This window comes from Pygoscelis adeliae, unplaced genomic scaffold, assembly GCF_000699105.1.
Source record: "Pygoscelis adeliae isolate BGI_AS28 unplaced genomic scaffold, ASM69910v1 Scaffold391, whole genome shotgun sequence".
NCBI classification, from domain to species: domain Eukaryota; kingdom Metazoa; phylum Chordata; class Aves; order Sphenisciformes; family Spheniscidae; genus Pygoscelis; species Pygoscelis adeliae.
Genome location: NW_008824108.1, coordinates 96,309 through 111,184, shown reverse-complemented (window position 1 = coordinate 111,184; position 14,876 = coordinate 96,309). Strand labels below are relative to the sequence as shown.

Below are 14,876 nucleotides of genomic sequence, written 5' to 3'. Positions count from 1 at the left end.
CCCCTCCCCCCTACCATGAGTGCTCTCCCCAGCACGTTTTCTCTCGGCACCCAACTTTTATCTCCCCCCTCCCCGGCGTCCCGAGAAGAAGACTTTTATTTCTCCCTAATTTATTTATTTTTTGCCAGCGTTTTGCGATGTTCTTGGTGTTGCTTCTAAACATCTGGCAGTGATTAGGTGCCAGTAGAGGCTTAACTGGCTTGTGAAATGTATTTGGCATATTTCTCCTCAACATCCACCGACTGGAAAATATTTGGTCTTTGCTTTGCATCTGTTAAAACTGAGACTTTGTTTCTTTTCCTTTTTCTTTATTCACACCCCCCCCCCCTTTTTTGTTTTAAACGGGTGAAACATGCTGCTTCTACCGGTTGACCCGTCCTACAAAGTTGTGACTGAGAGGTATTAGATAATACACTTTTAAAATCAAATAAAGAAGCAGATTGCCAAATTCCTGCACTGTAACCAAGTAAAGATGTATTAGGGGGATTGCAAGAAAGCCTTCTGTTTATGAAAATTGATAGCCTTACAGCAAAAGGCAGAGACTTTACACGCTGGGGAATAGTTACAATGAAAACATCAAAGGACATTATGGAAAATTTAGGAAGTAGCTGGGAGTTTGAGAGAGTTGAATCTAGTTTTTCTTCAGAGGCAAAAATAAACTTGAAGGGTGGAAGGAAAAAAACATACATAGAAGAAAATTGCTTTTGGGCACCAGTGTGCCTGTGCTTGGATTGCGGAGTTTGATTCCAGATGCCAGGAGGCCAGTAAACATCATGATAGTTACACTTAGTTTCCAGAGTCTGGGACACCAAATGATGTGATAATTTATTCACTTGCCAGAGTAGCTGCCTGAAGGGAGGAGTAGCTTTTTAGGGGGTTTTATTTTTGCAAGCCCACACACACTATTTAAGTTACTTCTGGCACTCTGACATGGTGTCTCTACAGGGCCGTGCAACATATTAAAAATAATGTATTTACAGTGTCCTTTATTTATTGGGTACTTGTGCCAAACATTTTGCCATCAGCTTGTCATTATCAGCATAAGTGTAATGGCAGGAACAAACCAAAACAATGGGGATCCAGTAATATAAACCCATGCCTGTTATCACTGAAAGCCTTATGCTCTATTTTTGTTGGGGCCAAGGCTGTGCCAGTTTTGGGGGGAGGCAGGATGCAAAGGACCGAGGACGGCAATAACATATAATGCGACTTGTGCCTCCTTCCGTTCTGCCTCCATCGCTCTTCTTTGCAAAGCAGAGAAGTGGCATTTGGAGGGAAGATGTTGCTCCTGCTGGGAGCACATGTTGGTCCCCCACACTCCAGCGAGAGGGAGATGCTTCACTCTGGTTGCTAGTCCTTACCATTCGGTTTCCCTAAGAGCAATCACAGCCATCTTATTTCTTTCCCCTGCAGAGTTACGGAAATCAGTAATAAAACACGCAAAGAAGAACACTTAAATGACTGTGCTAATAGCAAGAGAAAAGAGAAACTTCGAACAAATCATCACATCAAGTGCCATTGCCAGTGTTATGGAAGTCAGAGAGCCAAACCAAATTTTGACTCTGTGATTTCCTTTTCTGCGTACAGACTTGGTTTTTCATATTTTCTCTTTAAACTTGATGATGGTGATAATTGTAGGACTTTAGAACTTGGTGTAGTTACACATTTTTCTCAATAACAACAAAATGATCTGTTGATTGCAGCTGTCTCTGTATCTACCCTCTCTGGAGAAGGGAGGAATATCTAAATAATTACATCACTAAATATCTGTAAGGAATAAATTACATTTTCCATTGCTGGAATTTGTAATGTGTTATGTTTTAAATCAGTAAAACAAATTGAAGTTTATGTTTAATATGCTGGCAGTTTTATTTCCAGCAAACTACACTGAGCTCACAAACTTTGTGATACTTTTTAGTAATAAATCATGTGATTTATAAAGGGACTTGACTGCTTTGGGGTCAGATGTATCTTTGTCAAATGGTACGTCTAAGTTGTAGTTATTTATTGGGGTATGAAGGAGTATTTGTTGCCTAGGAAACAAATGAAAACAGCTTCCTCGTAGTCAAATACCACCACATGTTCAAAAACATTGGCCCTAATTTAAGACAGGGACAAGCATTGTTAAAACTGAGAACTTCTTTCTATATATCTGTGATGTATTTTGTCATTATTACTTCAAACTGTATCGGTAATCACTAATGTCATGGTGGTTCTGGTGGTAAGTATTTTCATCTGAAATGTGGATATTGTTTGGATAATGACTTAATACTAATGCCCAAAATCGGGCTATGACAAAGTCAAGGTGGTCGCTTTGGGACTGTTGCTCCAGGATGACAGAGGAGCTCTGCATCACGATACCCAAGGTAGTTCAGCTGCTTCTTTCCACTGATCCTCCTCCTCCTCCTTCCTTCCTGCCATCGCAGGCACCTTGCTATGTACCGCTTGTATAGCGATGGTGCTGGAGGACGAAACGTCTGGTGTCTTGTGCTTGAGAACTGGAATGTGACCAAATACCCTGTCCTGTGCAGTTCCTCTCACTTAAAAAAAAAGATGCACGGAGTGAGAAGACAGGACGGGTTCATCCTTGCTTGTGCTCCACCGAAATCAGCGAAGCCTGCACTGCCACAGGAATGGTCTAGTCTGAACGCCCAGCTTTCTTAGCGTCAACCAGTGTGCCTCAAAGGCAGCTCTATGTGCTTCATGCACAGAGTTTTCAGTATGTAGAGTACATTGAGCTTTAACGGGATATGCCAGTTCAGTTTACCCCAGGTTTCCCTTATACAGTGCACACTTAATCAGACAATTAATGACATGTCAGCCCATATTGCTAAAATCATCCCTTCTATGTTTTAACTTGGATGCTGGATGTAATCTGCAGGTAAAGCCTCCACTTGCAACAACTGAGTGTGCATGCAAATTCAGTTGCTCTTTCTTGACTGCCTTGAAAAGTCTTAAATAAATAATCTATTTATATGATGTCTACCTTCTTGACAGATTTCGTCTTTCTCTAACTGTTTTGATGCCACCGCTATTTTTAAAGAATAAAGGAATAAACATTCTAATTTTCTAATACTGGAGAAAAATGTCTCTCTCTCTAATCTTCGTGTGCACAAAATCAAATGAATAGTCATCTGCAAATAGGTCTTTCCTGGACAGAAACTTCAAACGGCAAATTTCAAAAAAATCCAGTCCAGAGCATTTTGCAGAAGCCAGAACGCATCTGAAAACCAAGGATTAGAAGTGGAGTGATCCAGTAACCTTTATTTCGTACAGTTATAACAAAGCTTATGTGAATATAGTGACATAAACATGAAACATATGCAGGAGCTCTGAGTGGTGTGTGTTGGACATGTCACAGGACCCTGCCGCAGAAGTTCAAAGGCATGAGCAGTTATAATAAATGTGTGATACAACGCAGAACAAATCCCGAGCAATGCTACTATACAGTCAGTGTGTATCCTGAATTGGTTGGTAGCACAGAGGATTTTAAACATATGGATGAGAAAGGTGATCGTGCAAGCATGTGTCAAAGGATATTCTTATTAACGATACAGAGGAAAGCAGAGTGTGAGAAGCTGTGAAAATACAAGAGAAATCTGTTATTGCACAGATAGAAATATTACTGTACAAGTGTAGCGGATATTGAGCAGAATTAGCATATAAACTATTTATGACGAGTATTTTTGGTAAGAAGTTGTAATTGGTCATCTTAGCTTTCAATATTCTACTTTTCCCAGCCACGTAGGACTAAGAATAGCACCGGCGAGCCTATCCCTGTGAAGAAGGGAGTTGTTTAAAATCTCTTGTGGCTCTTTCCTCTGCTATTTTGGATAACATAAATTTATTCTAGACTGATTTTGCTACAGCTGAGAGCTGAACAGAGCCCTTTTTTGTGACAATCACTTAGCAGTTTGCTTAGATCCACACTCAAAGACCATTGTGCCCAGAGGTTCAAACACCTTTGCCTCCTAGGATAAGGAGGGAAAGCTAATCTTGCAGAGATAGAGCTGATCAGGCCTCGCAGAGCAAAACCAAAGGAAAAGAAAGAAAGAGAGCTGGAAGAAACGTCAAGGATGAAAGCAATTCAGTGCTGTGAAGGATGCATGCCCGGTTATCTTCAGCTTCACAAAACGTTCCTTATCCTGAGGTTCTGTGTGTCAGAACAGAGATTACCCCCTTCCAGCCCTCCCCCTTGGAAAGCAAAATAAAGACGCTTTTTACCAGGCACTGAAAGTGAACCTGATCCTCCTAATAATGTGAGTGTGGTCTGTACGAGTGAGGGATCGACCTAAGATGAATTGTCTTTGGAGTTTGACTGCTTCCACCTAAAACTGCAGTCCCTTTCGGTGCATAAATTTGAGGTGAAGACTGGGACGTCACTGGGGAACAAAGTGGATGAGTTATGGGAGGTAATAGAGACTTGTGTTGCTCAGGAATGTGTATGCCATTTTAATGCTGTTGTTAATTGCCTCCTCTAACATACAGACAGGGAGGCCCGATTTTTCAGTGCAGTAATGAGAACAGATCTGTTTGCCCTTAAATCATTACACTGAAATACGATATGATTGAAACTTTTAACTTCTAAGGTCGACCCTCTGCACCATGCAGCTGGTCCTGACCCCAGTACTGTAGCATTGCTCTGCGGCACTTACGGGCTAACAAGTTTTGTACAAGAAACAGCCCTATTTACTGTCTTCACTTTGTGCCTAAAAAGCAAAACTAGAGCCATCACTCTTATACCTCTGAATTTCTTAATCTCCTGTCTTTTTCTGCATTCTTAATGTGAGCTTTCACATTTTTCAGGCATAGCAGTGGAGGAATAGATCAAAACTGGAATATTAAAATGCACCCATTTGTCATGATCCTTTTTGTTTTGTTTTGTTTTGTTTTATGTTAGGTGATGAGAGACACAATCCGAGTCTTAAGCTATAAGTGTCAAGTGAGGATCTCTGGTCTGGGACCTTTCCTCTTGCTTTCTTGCAATATCGAAAGCGGATAAATTCCCAGATCAGCATCCTGAAGGACAGAGGTGGGGAAAAGCCTCAGTCTCGTTGCCAGAATCCAGGCTCAAACAACATCCCAAAGGATTCTTCGGGATGCGGGGAGGTAGGCTCGCTTCCAGGACTGCCTCAGCTGAACATCTGCCACAGCTTCCCTAAAGACCAGGTACTCTGCAAATGCAGAATCCGTGTAATCCCCATCCAAAGGAGCTTACTGCGTGCCAAGTCGGACAAAGGACCAGGTGGAAAAGATGGGCACGACCCACAGAGCCAACAACCGTGACATTGTGAGCGTGACGTGTCAGCTTGGGACCTCATCAATAGGGAAGGGTTTTAAGTGTGGGGTAGGTTTTTATGAGGGAGGGCTTACGAAAATAGAAGCAAAGAGAGAAAGACTCGAATATGAAAAGAGGCTGTAAGGAGAAACTAGCAGAGAAAGGCAGAAGAGAACAAGTGAAACGAAGCATCTGTGAAGAGAGAGGGGAATGAGCAGCCCATTAGCGCAAGCAGGAGACTGTCCAGAATAAAAGCTATGAAAACCAGTGGAAACCAATTAGACTGATGAAGTCATCACGATCTGAAGGCTACAGCTGCTTGCTGTGCTTCTGCTGGCTCAGTTTCACCTCTAGGTCATCACTTTGAATGTAGACTTGGTTAATAGTGACCAGAAATGCATATAAATCTGGCGGCTGCTCAAAAAGCTTTTGAAATGTGATATGAGAGAGATATTGGTGTTCACGGTTCTCGTTTGTCTGAACAGTTGTTAGTATTACAGAAACCTCACAAGTGGATGAGTTTTGCCTTTCCTGAGAGGGCTGAGATGGAGAGAGTGGGCAGAAGTAGCTTTTTCACACTGCAAGCAGTCCCTCATGATGGAGATGCACTTGTTACATGGTTCTGAGCAGAGTTCTGCATCCATGCTGGTTTATGGGTTAAAGAGAGGAGTATCATCATTTTCAACTAATGGGCACAGCGTCTTTCCAAATGGTAAAAAAAAAAATATCTGTTCTTGATAATATTAAAATGAATTTTACAGAGCTGCCCTGGGATATAACTATATAGCTCCCATTAAGTCAGGGAGAAAGGCAGGGCCCTAACTATTAAAGCTCTTTGAGAGAAAGATTTATTTTAAAGGAAACTCTTATGCTGGATGTCATTGTTACTACAAAGTAATCTTATAGTCCTGGGTTCCCAGCGTGGTACTTCGGGGTAAGTTCTAATGTACTGTAAATCGAGTTTTCAGGAGGATTATAAAGGAACTTCTAAAATCTGAGTTAAAACTTGGAGTGACAATTTTCAGCCCAGATGCCTCCTCATTCTCTCCTGAAATAGATTTCCCCAGATTTTGAAATACAGTGTAGAATATTATGGTCTTTTCTTAAGTCAAGACCTGCAACAAAGTCTTTAAACAAAGACTTTAAACCCATGTTTACTGCACACAGAAGTTCTAGAAATGATTGGATACCACTTGTCTGCAGCCACCATATGACCCAGCATCTCTACAGTTCTGAGGTCTAGTTGCTTCATTAGTTAATTATGTTTAAATGCCTGAACGGGGTATACTGTTAAAAGGTGAGAGCTGGACACGTACATTAGCAGCTTTCTGTGACACCTTCCATATGCCCACAATGGCACCTCCAAAAGGAAGGGGAGAAAATGGAAACAATTTCCCTAAAATCACCTTGCACCAAAGGCTTCTCAGATCAGGTGCTGTTCCAGTGAAGGGACCGAGCGGTGCAGTGGTTACAGGCCCTATACAGTCCTGGGGCAGATTTGGCATCCTTTTTGGCTCCAGGCCAGCTCTTGCCTACTTGACCTCAGAGTGACTCATAAGTGGTCCATGATTAATTTATTTAAGATTTAAGAACAAGAACTAGAAATTACACAGTTCTACTCCACAGATTTTTGCTTTGCCTCTAGCAAATTAATCAAATGAGAGTCTAATTTGTTTTAGATTAAATGAATTCCCTCTGTTCGCTGTGTTAATCCCCAGTTGAACTGCCTTTTTATAATTTCCACTCCCTTGAAGCATTGTACTGTAACTTATTTAACTCTACAACTGTATTTATTAGAGGTGTTGCAGTAATGATTTGTAACTGGAAGGCAAGCAGAATTTGGCATTGGTACTCGGTGGGGTGTGGATATTGCCAAAATATCTCAAAACCTTTTTTTTTTTTTTTGGACCAGAGCTCTTGCTTTGTACTGACTCCCTAAAATATTTGATGTACTGCTGCACAGCTACAGCTAGCTACTCATTTTTAGCGGTTTGCTGTAAGCTCTGAGTGACAATCTGTTGCAGCCTCCAAGGAGACTCTTGTAAACCTGATGAAACAGGAGATCTCCGGTGGTCCTTCCCCTACACGGTTAAATACAATTGGTTGCTCACATGTGTTTCTGTTCTGCCCAAAGTTCACCTTTTTTTATGGACCTTCCTTCTGCCAGAGCTCAGTAGAAGTCAGTGGAATAAGAAACCACATTTTAACTAGCTTTTCATGTTTCTTCGTCTTTCTTATTCTAGATTCCCTGTCTTTCAGCTCACAGCTGAGAGCTCAGTAGACCAGTTTATAACTAAATTACGGCTGGTCTTTCCAGCACTGAAGAGTTAATTCTTCCAGCTGGGACATAACAATGGATTCTGCTTTATTGTCTCCTTCAAGGAGAAGTATGCCATTTGTATTTTTCACCCAGGAAAATAAGCCTTGCCTATATATAAACGTGTATGTACGTAACAGAAATACTGCATTCATTCCAGTCCTCTTTGTAACCGAGAAGGGTTGGATTGAAACTAAAGTAAAATATTTCTAACTTACGGCTTCCACGATGTCAAACAAAACCCTCTTACACCAGTTGCAGCCCCACTCAAGTGTATGGGCACCGCTGATGTAAAAACGCAAGATTTCCTTTTGTAATATCAGCCACCGGTGCTCAAAACTCCTGAATTTCTTCCACTCTGATTTCTGATACTGCCTTTAAAAGCGTAAGGCACAAAAACATGCTGGAGGTTTTCTTACTATTTGCTTTCCTACTTGGTGTGTATTTTCTTAACCTCTGTAATTCATCACAGATCACATTTTCATAGTTTTCTCTAGAAAAGCTGTTCCTTTTTCAATGAAAACTTAGGTTCTATCCTGTTTCCCTGATTCAAAGATATCATGAAGCTTTGAGATTTTTGTAAAACTTGTGACAAAACTTTAATATTTGCAGCACTGAAACTTGTAGCAGGGAGCTGAGGGCCAAGTTTCTGCCACCTCCAGTGAGCGCAATACTGCCCGAAAGGCATGGGGGGAGCAGGCTGAGGCACATGGCTTTGCCTCAGGACTTAAATTTATAGGCTTGTCAACTTCATTTTTAATATTTCAAACACGGATTTCTTTTGAAGTAGGACTTTCAACCCATCCTAGTCTCTATTTCCAAAGGATGCGGTGCTGTTCATTTCTGAACATTTAGTCTAACCTTGTTTTATTAATTTCTTCCTTCCATCTTTATTTTCCTTAAACTTGTTACATTACAGTTAATATTGTAAAATATTATATTTGCACACAATTTGAGCAAAGTACTTAGTGGCACTTGTGACTCAAAGGCCTCGGAGCTTAGTCTGTTAAATAATTTTAATAGACTTACCCTAAAATACATTGCTGCTTGTTGCTAGATCAACTCACAGGGATTAAAAAAGGTTTTATCTGATGTTTCAGGTTATGGTGAGCAGGGAGCCAGGTCACCTGTTGGCAAAACTGTCCTTGCCCATCTCCATTTCTTTGTTTCAAATGCCACAAGCCCTCTTCAAAATTAGGGGAGTAATGAATAATTACAAAGTATTAAAAGCTTAAAAAAATAATTCCTCCCTAGCAAGCACAGCATGCAGTGTTGCACATATTAAAAAGTATATCTATATATTTTAAAAGTATATAAGTGTGTATATAAAGATATATAATATGTATACAATATATGTATATAAAACATATACATATGTTGCAAATATAAAAAAAATCAAGAGAAACAAAAACATGATTATAGATGCGTGGCCAGAGGGCAATGCCGTTGGGCTAAGCGTGAAGCACCAAACGGCTAGGGAAGAGGCTGGCAGCCCAGGAGGAAGGTCTTGGAGATGTGGTGTAGGATGAAGCCGCAGGATTTAAACACAGCCTGGCTGCATACATCAGATATGGATCGGATAAGCCAGGTTATGCTCCTGAGAAACAAAGGAGGCGATTGTGTTACGGCCGGATAGCAGGAGAGGGCAGGAAGCTAAGGGCTCTGGAGCTGATATCTTTTTTTGTGCAGCGTTTTATCTTTTGTGCAAGAGGGGAAGATTTTTTCTGAGTAGTTCACTGCTGGGATGAGAAGCTTGGTTGTTGACTGTTTATGGTTTATTAGTATTTGTCATGTTTTGTTGGGTGACCTTGTCTTCAGATAACATTTGGTACAATTATGAGTATTTGTTGGGGTTTTTTTTTTGGAGGATTCTTTCTGCCTTCAAAACCAGGATGTGTTTGTTTTGTCTAAGGAGTGTCCACTGGTTCCTCCATTTCTTAAATGCACCTCTGAATTGGGGGACTAGCTTAAGATACGGACAGGAGCGCCACTGGCAGTGAGCAAAATATGTGTTATCTGGTGAAAAATACGAGTTTTGAGCTGTTTTATCAAAAGTGCTGTCTGAGTAAAGGGTGACGTTCTGCAAACTGATACATTTCACAGACTCCTTTGCCGCTTCAGGCAACGTCTCCCTCAGACTTCAGTGCATGGCACCTTGCAGGTCGGAAGGAGATGTGGGTCACATTTGTTGCTGGATGTACACTCAAATGCTTTAGGCTTTGTTGAGCCTCGATGAGGACTATATCTTTACTTCACCTTTGAATTCATCCTCAGGCTCTGTTGTGGCCCAAGTTAGCTGCAGCACCAGTTAGCCCAGTCTCATGATGTGGAGCAGCCTGTTCATGTGCAGGAAGTCTGTGGACAAAAAAGGTCTAACCAAGCACAGACCTCTCGCTCCATCATGTCTGTTTATCTGCTTTGCGCCTGCTTTTCCACCGCCGCTCATTCAGTGTTCCCGTCTGGTGAATTCCTTGGCTGGCCTTTGAGCTTCTGTTTCCTTCTCCCCTCATGTCAGAGAAAGGTCTGGATGGAGAGGTTGCAAGTGAGTGAGCTTCCTCAGCATCCCGTGCTGGAAGGGTGGCACAAGGTGGCGAGCAGCCGCTGAAGCTCCCCGGGGTGCTGAGTCTGCCTCTCCTCCGCTGCGATGCAAACAAAAGCCCAGGAGTACCCGGGTTTCGGAGAGCGGGGATTGCCATCGGTCCCCGGTGGCGTTTTCTGCAGCACGGAGGCAGGCTTGCCTGCACGCTTCTGCTCAGAAACGCGGCAAAGGTGATGTGGTTCCCCAGCGCAGCGGTGGGCTGCAAACCATTGGCTGCCACTTGGGAAGCCGTGTCCTAGGTCCTGTTTAAAAAGAGCCCCCGCAGAGCCTTCCCCCCACATGAAATGGTGCTTGTGGGAGGGGGAATGGGTCTACTCTGCTTCCCCCAGGAAATAGGGAAGCGGGAGATAAGCAGCTTGGGCTGTGCTGCCCTCCCTGGCAGTTGGTCACCTGGTACAGAGGCTAGTGCTGGTGATAAGGCAGGGCTCTCGTCTTCCCCAGCTCAGCAGAAAAAGGGGTTGTGTTGGTAGAAAGAGGCTGAACACACAAACATATCCTTTTTTTTTCAAAGAAGTTGTGGGTGTATTTCTTCTGCTGATGCCAGCCTTTTCCTTTGCTGTTGGAAGGAAGTAGAGACAAATTAAGCTTCTGACAAAATAGAATTGTGATTATTAGCGTTTTACCGCTTGCTAGCTGGTGAAGATGAGAACAAAAGGGCTTAAATGGTTTTTATTTTTCTCATCTGTTTGAGTTTATCAGTTCTGTTTCCCATTTTTCTATCAAATCTTGCCTCTTCAGGCCAAGCTAGTGCCAATGGGAGGTGGTGGATGGATGGACAGCTGTCCCCTCTGACTCCTCTCTGATTACTCAGCATAGCTATGTGTACCACTTTGTGCAAACAGCCCAGCTGGTGCATGTATAACCTAAACCTGACGGCCTGGACAGCGCAGGCAGCAGGCTGGAGCGAGTGCCGTGGTCAGGGCGAGCCTGCCCGTTCAGCACGCTGGTGACAACTATGGCCATCATCGTGATGAGGGACATGTCTGCTCTGGTCTATATTTAGGTGGCCAAGCAGGCTCCAGGATAGCTGCCAGGTGATAAATCATTTGTAGTCTGGATTTCCGCTGGTGATACTGGTTTGGGGGAAAGGTTCTGAACTGCCTGTTCTACCCGGGGACAGAGGTGGGATATGAGCAACGGAGGGGAAGATCAGTAACATGCCTTACAAATCAGTTAAACTTTCAAGTACATTAATTTATAAACATGCACCTGTAAAAACTTCTTCCCACCTTTTTCCAGTGGCAGTAGTAATCTGTTGCTGTGTCTTTCTTTCTTTCTCCAGACGATTTTGCAGAGGAGGAGGAGGTGCAGTCCTTTGGCTACAAGAGGTTTGGTAAGTGGCAGCAGGTCTTTCAGCTCGCTATTGCATAGTGCTTAGGGTAAGTCAAACACTTGCTATGAAAACCTCCCTTGCTGGCAGCATCAAAACATACAGGTACAGTCCCGTTATCCACTTGACTCTAATATCTGCCCAGAGGAAGGTGTGATTTTTAGACTTGTTTTATTTTCTTGGCAAACATAATGCTTCAGAAATAGCCCTGATCAGAAACAAGAAGTGGTTGGTTTCATTATTTGATTGTTAACATTATGAAAATGAAGCCCATACCTCAACAGAAATCAATGTGCTGGCTGTAAAAAAGGGTCCATGCCTCTTACATGTCCTCTGCCCAGCTGGGCTTTCCTTTGGTCCGCAGACTGACGTGCAGCAGGGTTTGTAGGTACTCCCAAGAACGGTGGTGTGGGACCTCCCGTAGACTCACAGAAGTTGTGCTGCCAGCTGAGCCAGTACATATGCTGTGCGCTCCTCTCAAGAAAGAAGTAAAAGTATATGATATGAATGTATTCTGATGTCAAAAATTATTAAAACACTTGGTCACTTTCTTTCCTTTTTTCCACTTCCTTTCCTTTTTTCAATGTTTGTTCACTGAAAATGGCCTTCTCGTGTGAAGAAGGCGGTGTCACACATCTCTGCACAAGAGGCAGCAGCCTTCGAGGCTCCTCTTTTCAAGGCTCTTGTGCTTTCTTTCCCTCGGGGAAGCGTTTCAGCCTCTGCAGCCAACAGCTTCACCTGGGGCAGGCTGACTCCTGTGCCTCCGGACACAGGGAGGTGACACGGTGGCCTCTGAGCTCCCACAACTCTGTCTTGGAGCAGCCAGAGGGGTTCATTGTCCAAGCTGCTAGCTGCTTTTTCAACTGTAAGCCATCAGGATAAAAGTTCACCTTGTTTTTTCTCTCCTGGGAAAGTGGCTGCAACAAGAGTCACTTTCAAGAACCCCACTTGGCAAACAGATAGGAAAGGCAGGCTGAAAATAAAAAATAAAAAGTAAGTCAACAATTCCCTCCACCCCAAAAGGAGCAGGGGGAGGCAGCGTAAGGAGATGCAGCGTTTGGGAGGTGGGGATCACATTCGCATGACCTCTTCTACCCCCTGAACTACTCCACTGCTCCCTGCTGTTGAGCTTTATTTTGGATAGGTCAGCCAACCACAGAGCCAGCATCTGTGGCTTGGAAAGTCCTGCCATAAGGCTGCACGTAGGGCTTTTTCCTACTGGGTTTGTTTTTTTTTTTTCTGGATTAGGCCCTGGAATAGCAAAAAAAGAAAAAAAATCTTGGGAAATGGGAAGAAATGTTAACTGTTCATTTCTGTCACCTCCAGCTGAGTAAAAAATATTAGGATTCATTAACACCTATACAAATAGCTTCCCTCCATGTTGCCCACTACCTAGCTGGTCAGCATGCTCTTGCAGTGAACTGCGAAAGGTTTTAGCAAGGAGTGGGTACCCCACTATCATTACTATCCCAATAGTAAGTGCACCGTTGTGACATGAGGGGATTTTTGCGTGTTAACTTGCTTTCATTTCTTTCTTTCTCTCTCCTGGATAATGTGGTGCTACCAATGTGAGTTATTTCTCCCCTTAGAAATGTAACGTTTATCTGAGCATCTCCAGAAATGCTTGTGCTGTTGCGCTTGGTGGGGCGGCAGGGAGGGAGGAGAGGGCCAGCAGTCTGGCGGTGGCAGGAGGAGGAGATTTCACCACAAAAGCAGGAGACAGGGTAGTTCCACCCTTAGGAAACAACCATAACCCCCTTCTCCTTCATGAAAACAACATCGCTGTGGTCAGGGGGGTGTCCCAGATGTCTGCAGTACTTAAGAGTTAAACTCCAAATCATCTCAAACCCCTCCTTGCTTTACAAGAGCCTCATCAAAAGGGGGAATGGGGCCATGAAGCCATAGCATTGGCACTGGTGAGAGTTGTGTAATTCAGTAGTGTCCTCATCCAAGAAGCCTTCTTTGTCCACACCATTTTTGAGCCCAAACTTCCTCCCATACCCCCTTCCTCATCTTTGGGGCAGCACAGGGAGGAGCTAGGCTGACCTGGTTTACCTATGTCCCTGCACCAGCATGCATGCTGTTTGCCTGCAAGTGCTCATGCTTTTGTGGCCCCTAAAGGAGTTATTTCCCCTCCCTCAGAAAACCCGACTCAATGCGTTCCTTTTTCTACAGTCCCTGCTGCATTTCCAGGCAGCCTCTGAGCAACGTCTGGAGGGAGTGGGAGTCACGTGCCTTCAGCAGCGCTGGCTGCTTCACCTGGCACCAGTCTCCTCTGTCCAGGAAGGTGACATGCACGTCTTTTAAAAACTCCAAATTCACTGGCCAGCTGGGTCAGCATTTCCAGTGAAGCACCAACGGTTGCTCTTGGGGCCGAAATGCAGCTGAGTAGTTCAAGCTCCTGCCTGACCAGTAGGAAATGTTATGCCTGCTGTCCCAGCTGGTGTTCCCTCTTTGCCCTGTGTCCTCTGGGTTTGTAGAAGGCATTATGGGGGAAGCCCAAGGCAAGAATGAAGTTTTGTTATACAAACCCTTGATAAAAGGTCATTTTGAAAGGAGTCCTGTCCTGTCTGCTGGTTGGCACTGTAGAAGTCCCGGTGCTGTAGAAATCCCAGTGATAACAGCAGGAGTGGGTGTTTTGTTTCAGGAGCCATGGTGTAAGAGCAGTTGTGTTAATATATTGTGACTGGAGTAGTCCCTGTATGCCCCGTTGACATGAGACATGGTAGGAGGACCATGAGTCAAGTGCCTTTGACTCCAACGTTTGGAAGTGGGAGGTCTTGTCTGGAGCAAAACGTGCTCCGAGGGGGAGATGGCTAAAGCACGGCTGGTTCATAAAAAACATGGCTTGTGGTGAGTCACTGCTGGCAGCTGGGAACATGTGTTGGGCAGCACTTGGCAGGCAAAATCTTGACCAAACTGCTTTCCTAGAGTTCAGCTGAAGAGTTTATTATTAGCTGTCTTGTTGCTGCAGCCTGTAGTTTGGTTCAAGAAAGGAAGAGATCTGTGGAGGGAGGGAGGCATTCTCCAACAATTCTCATTTTGCGGAAGAAGCTTTTGAAAAGAGGACTGAATACACGCTGTCCTCCATCGCTTCCCCTTTTTCTGAATCTTTCTGTCCCTCCTCCTCAGATAAGCTAGTTTCAGGGAATTTATCATGCTACTTTATTTTCAGTCAGCAGAACGTTAACTGGTGATATTAAGCCAAACATACTAAGCATAACACACTAACATATTAAATAACAATGAATACAGATGCAGACAACTCCAAGATGCTAGGAAAATACACACCAGCATTTTTTCTCTTTTGAGCTTGGGACAAATTTGCTGCAGGGGGTCAGGGAGGTTGAAG

At 43.6% G+C, this 14,876-nt stretch overlaps 1 protein-coding gene across 1 annotated transcript in view; it reads left to right on the top strand.

Moving 5' to 3' along the window:
- Positions 1–10,239: 10,239 nt before the first annotated feature.
- COLEC12 (collectin sub-family member 12) overlaps positions 10,240–14,876 on the top strand; it is a 91,261-nt gene continuing 86,624 nt past the window's right edge. The window contains exons 1-2 of the mRNA XM_009334190.1: positions 10,240–10,364; positions 11,481–11,527. Of these exons, the coding sequence (XP_009332465.1) occupies positions 10,240–10,364; positions 11,481–11,527 (172 nt within the window). The remainder of the gene's footprint in view (positions 10,365–11,480; positions 11,528–14,876) is intronic.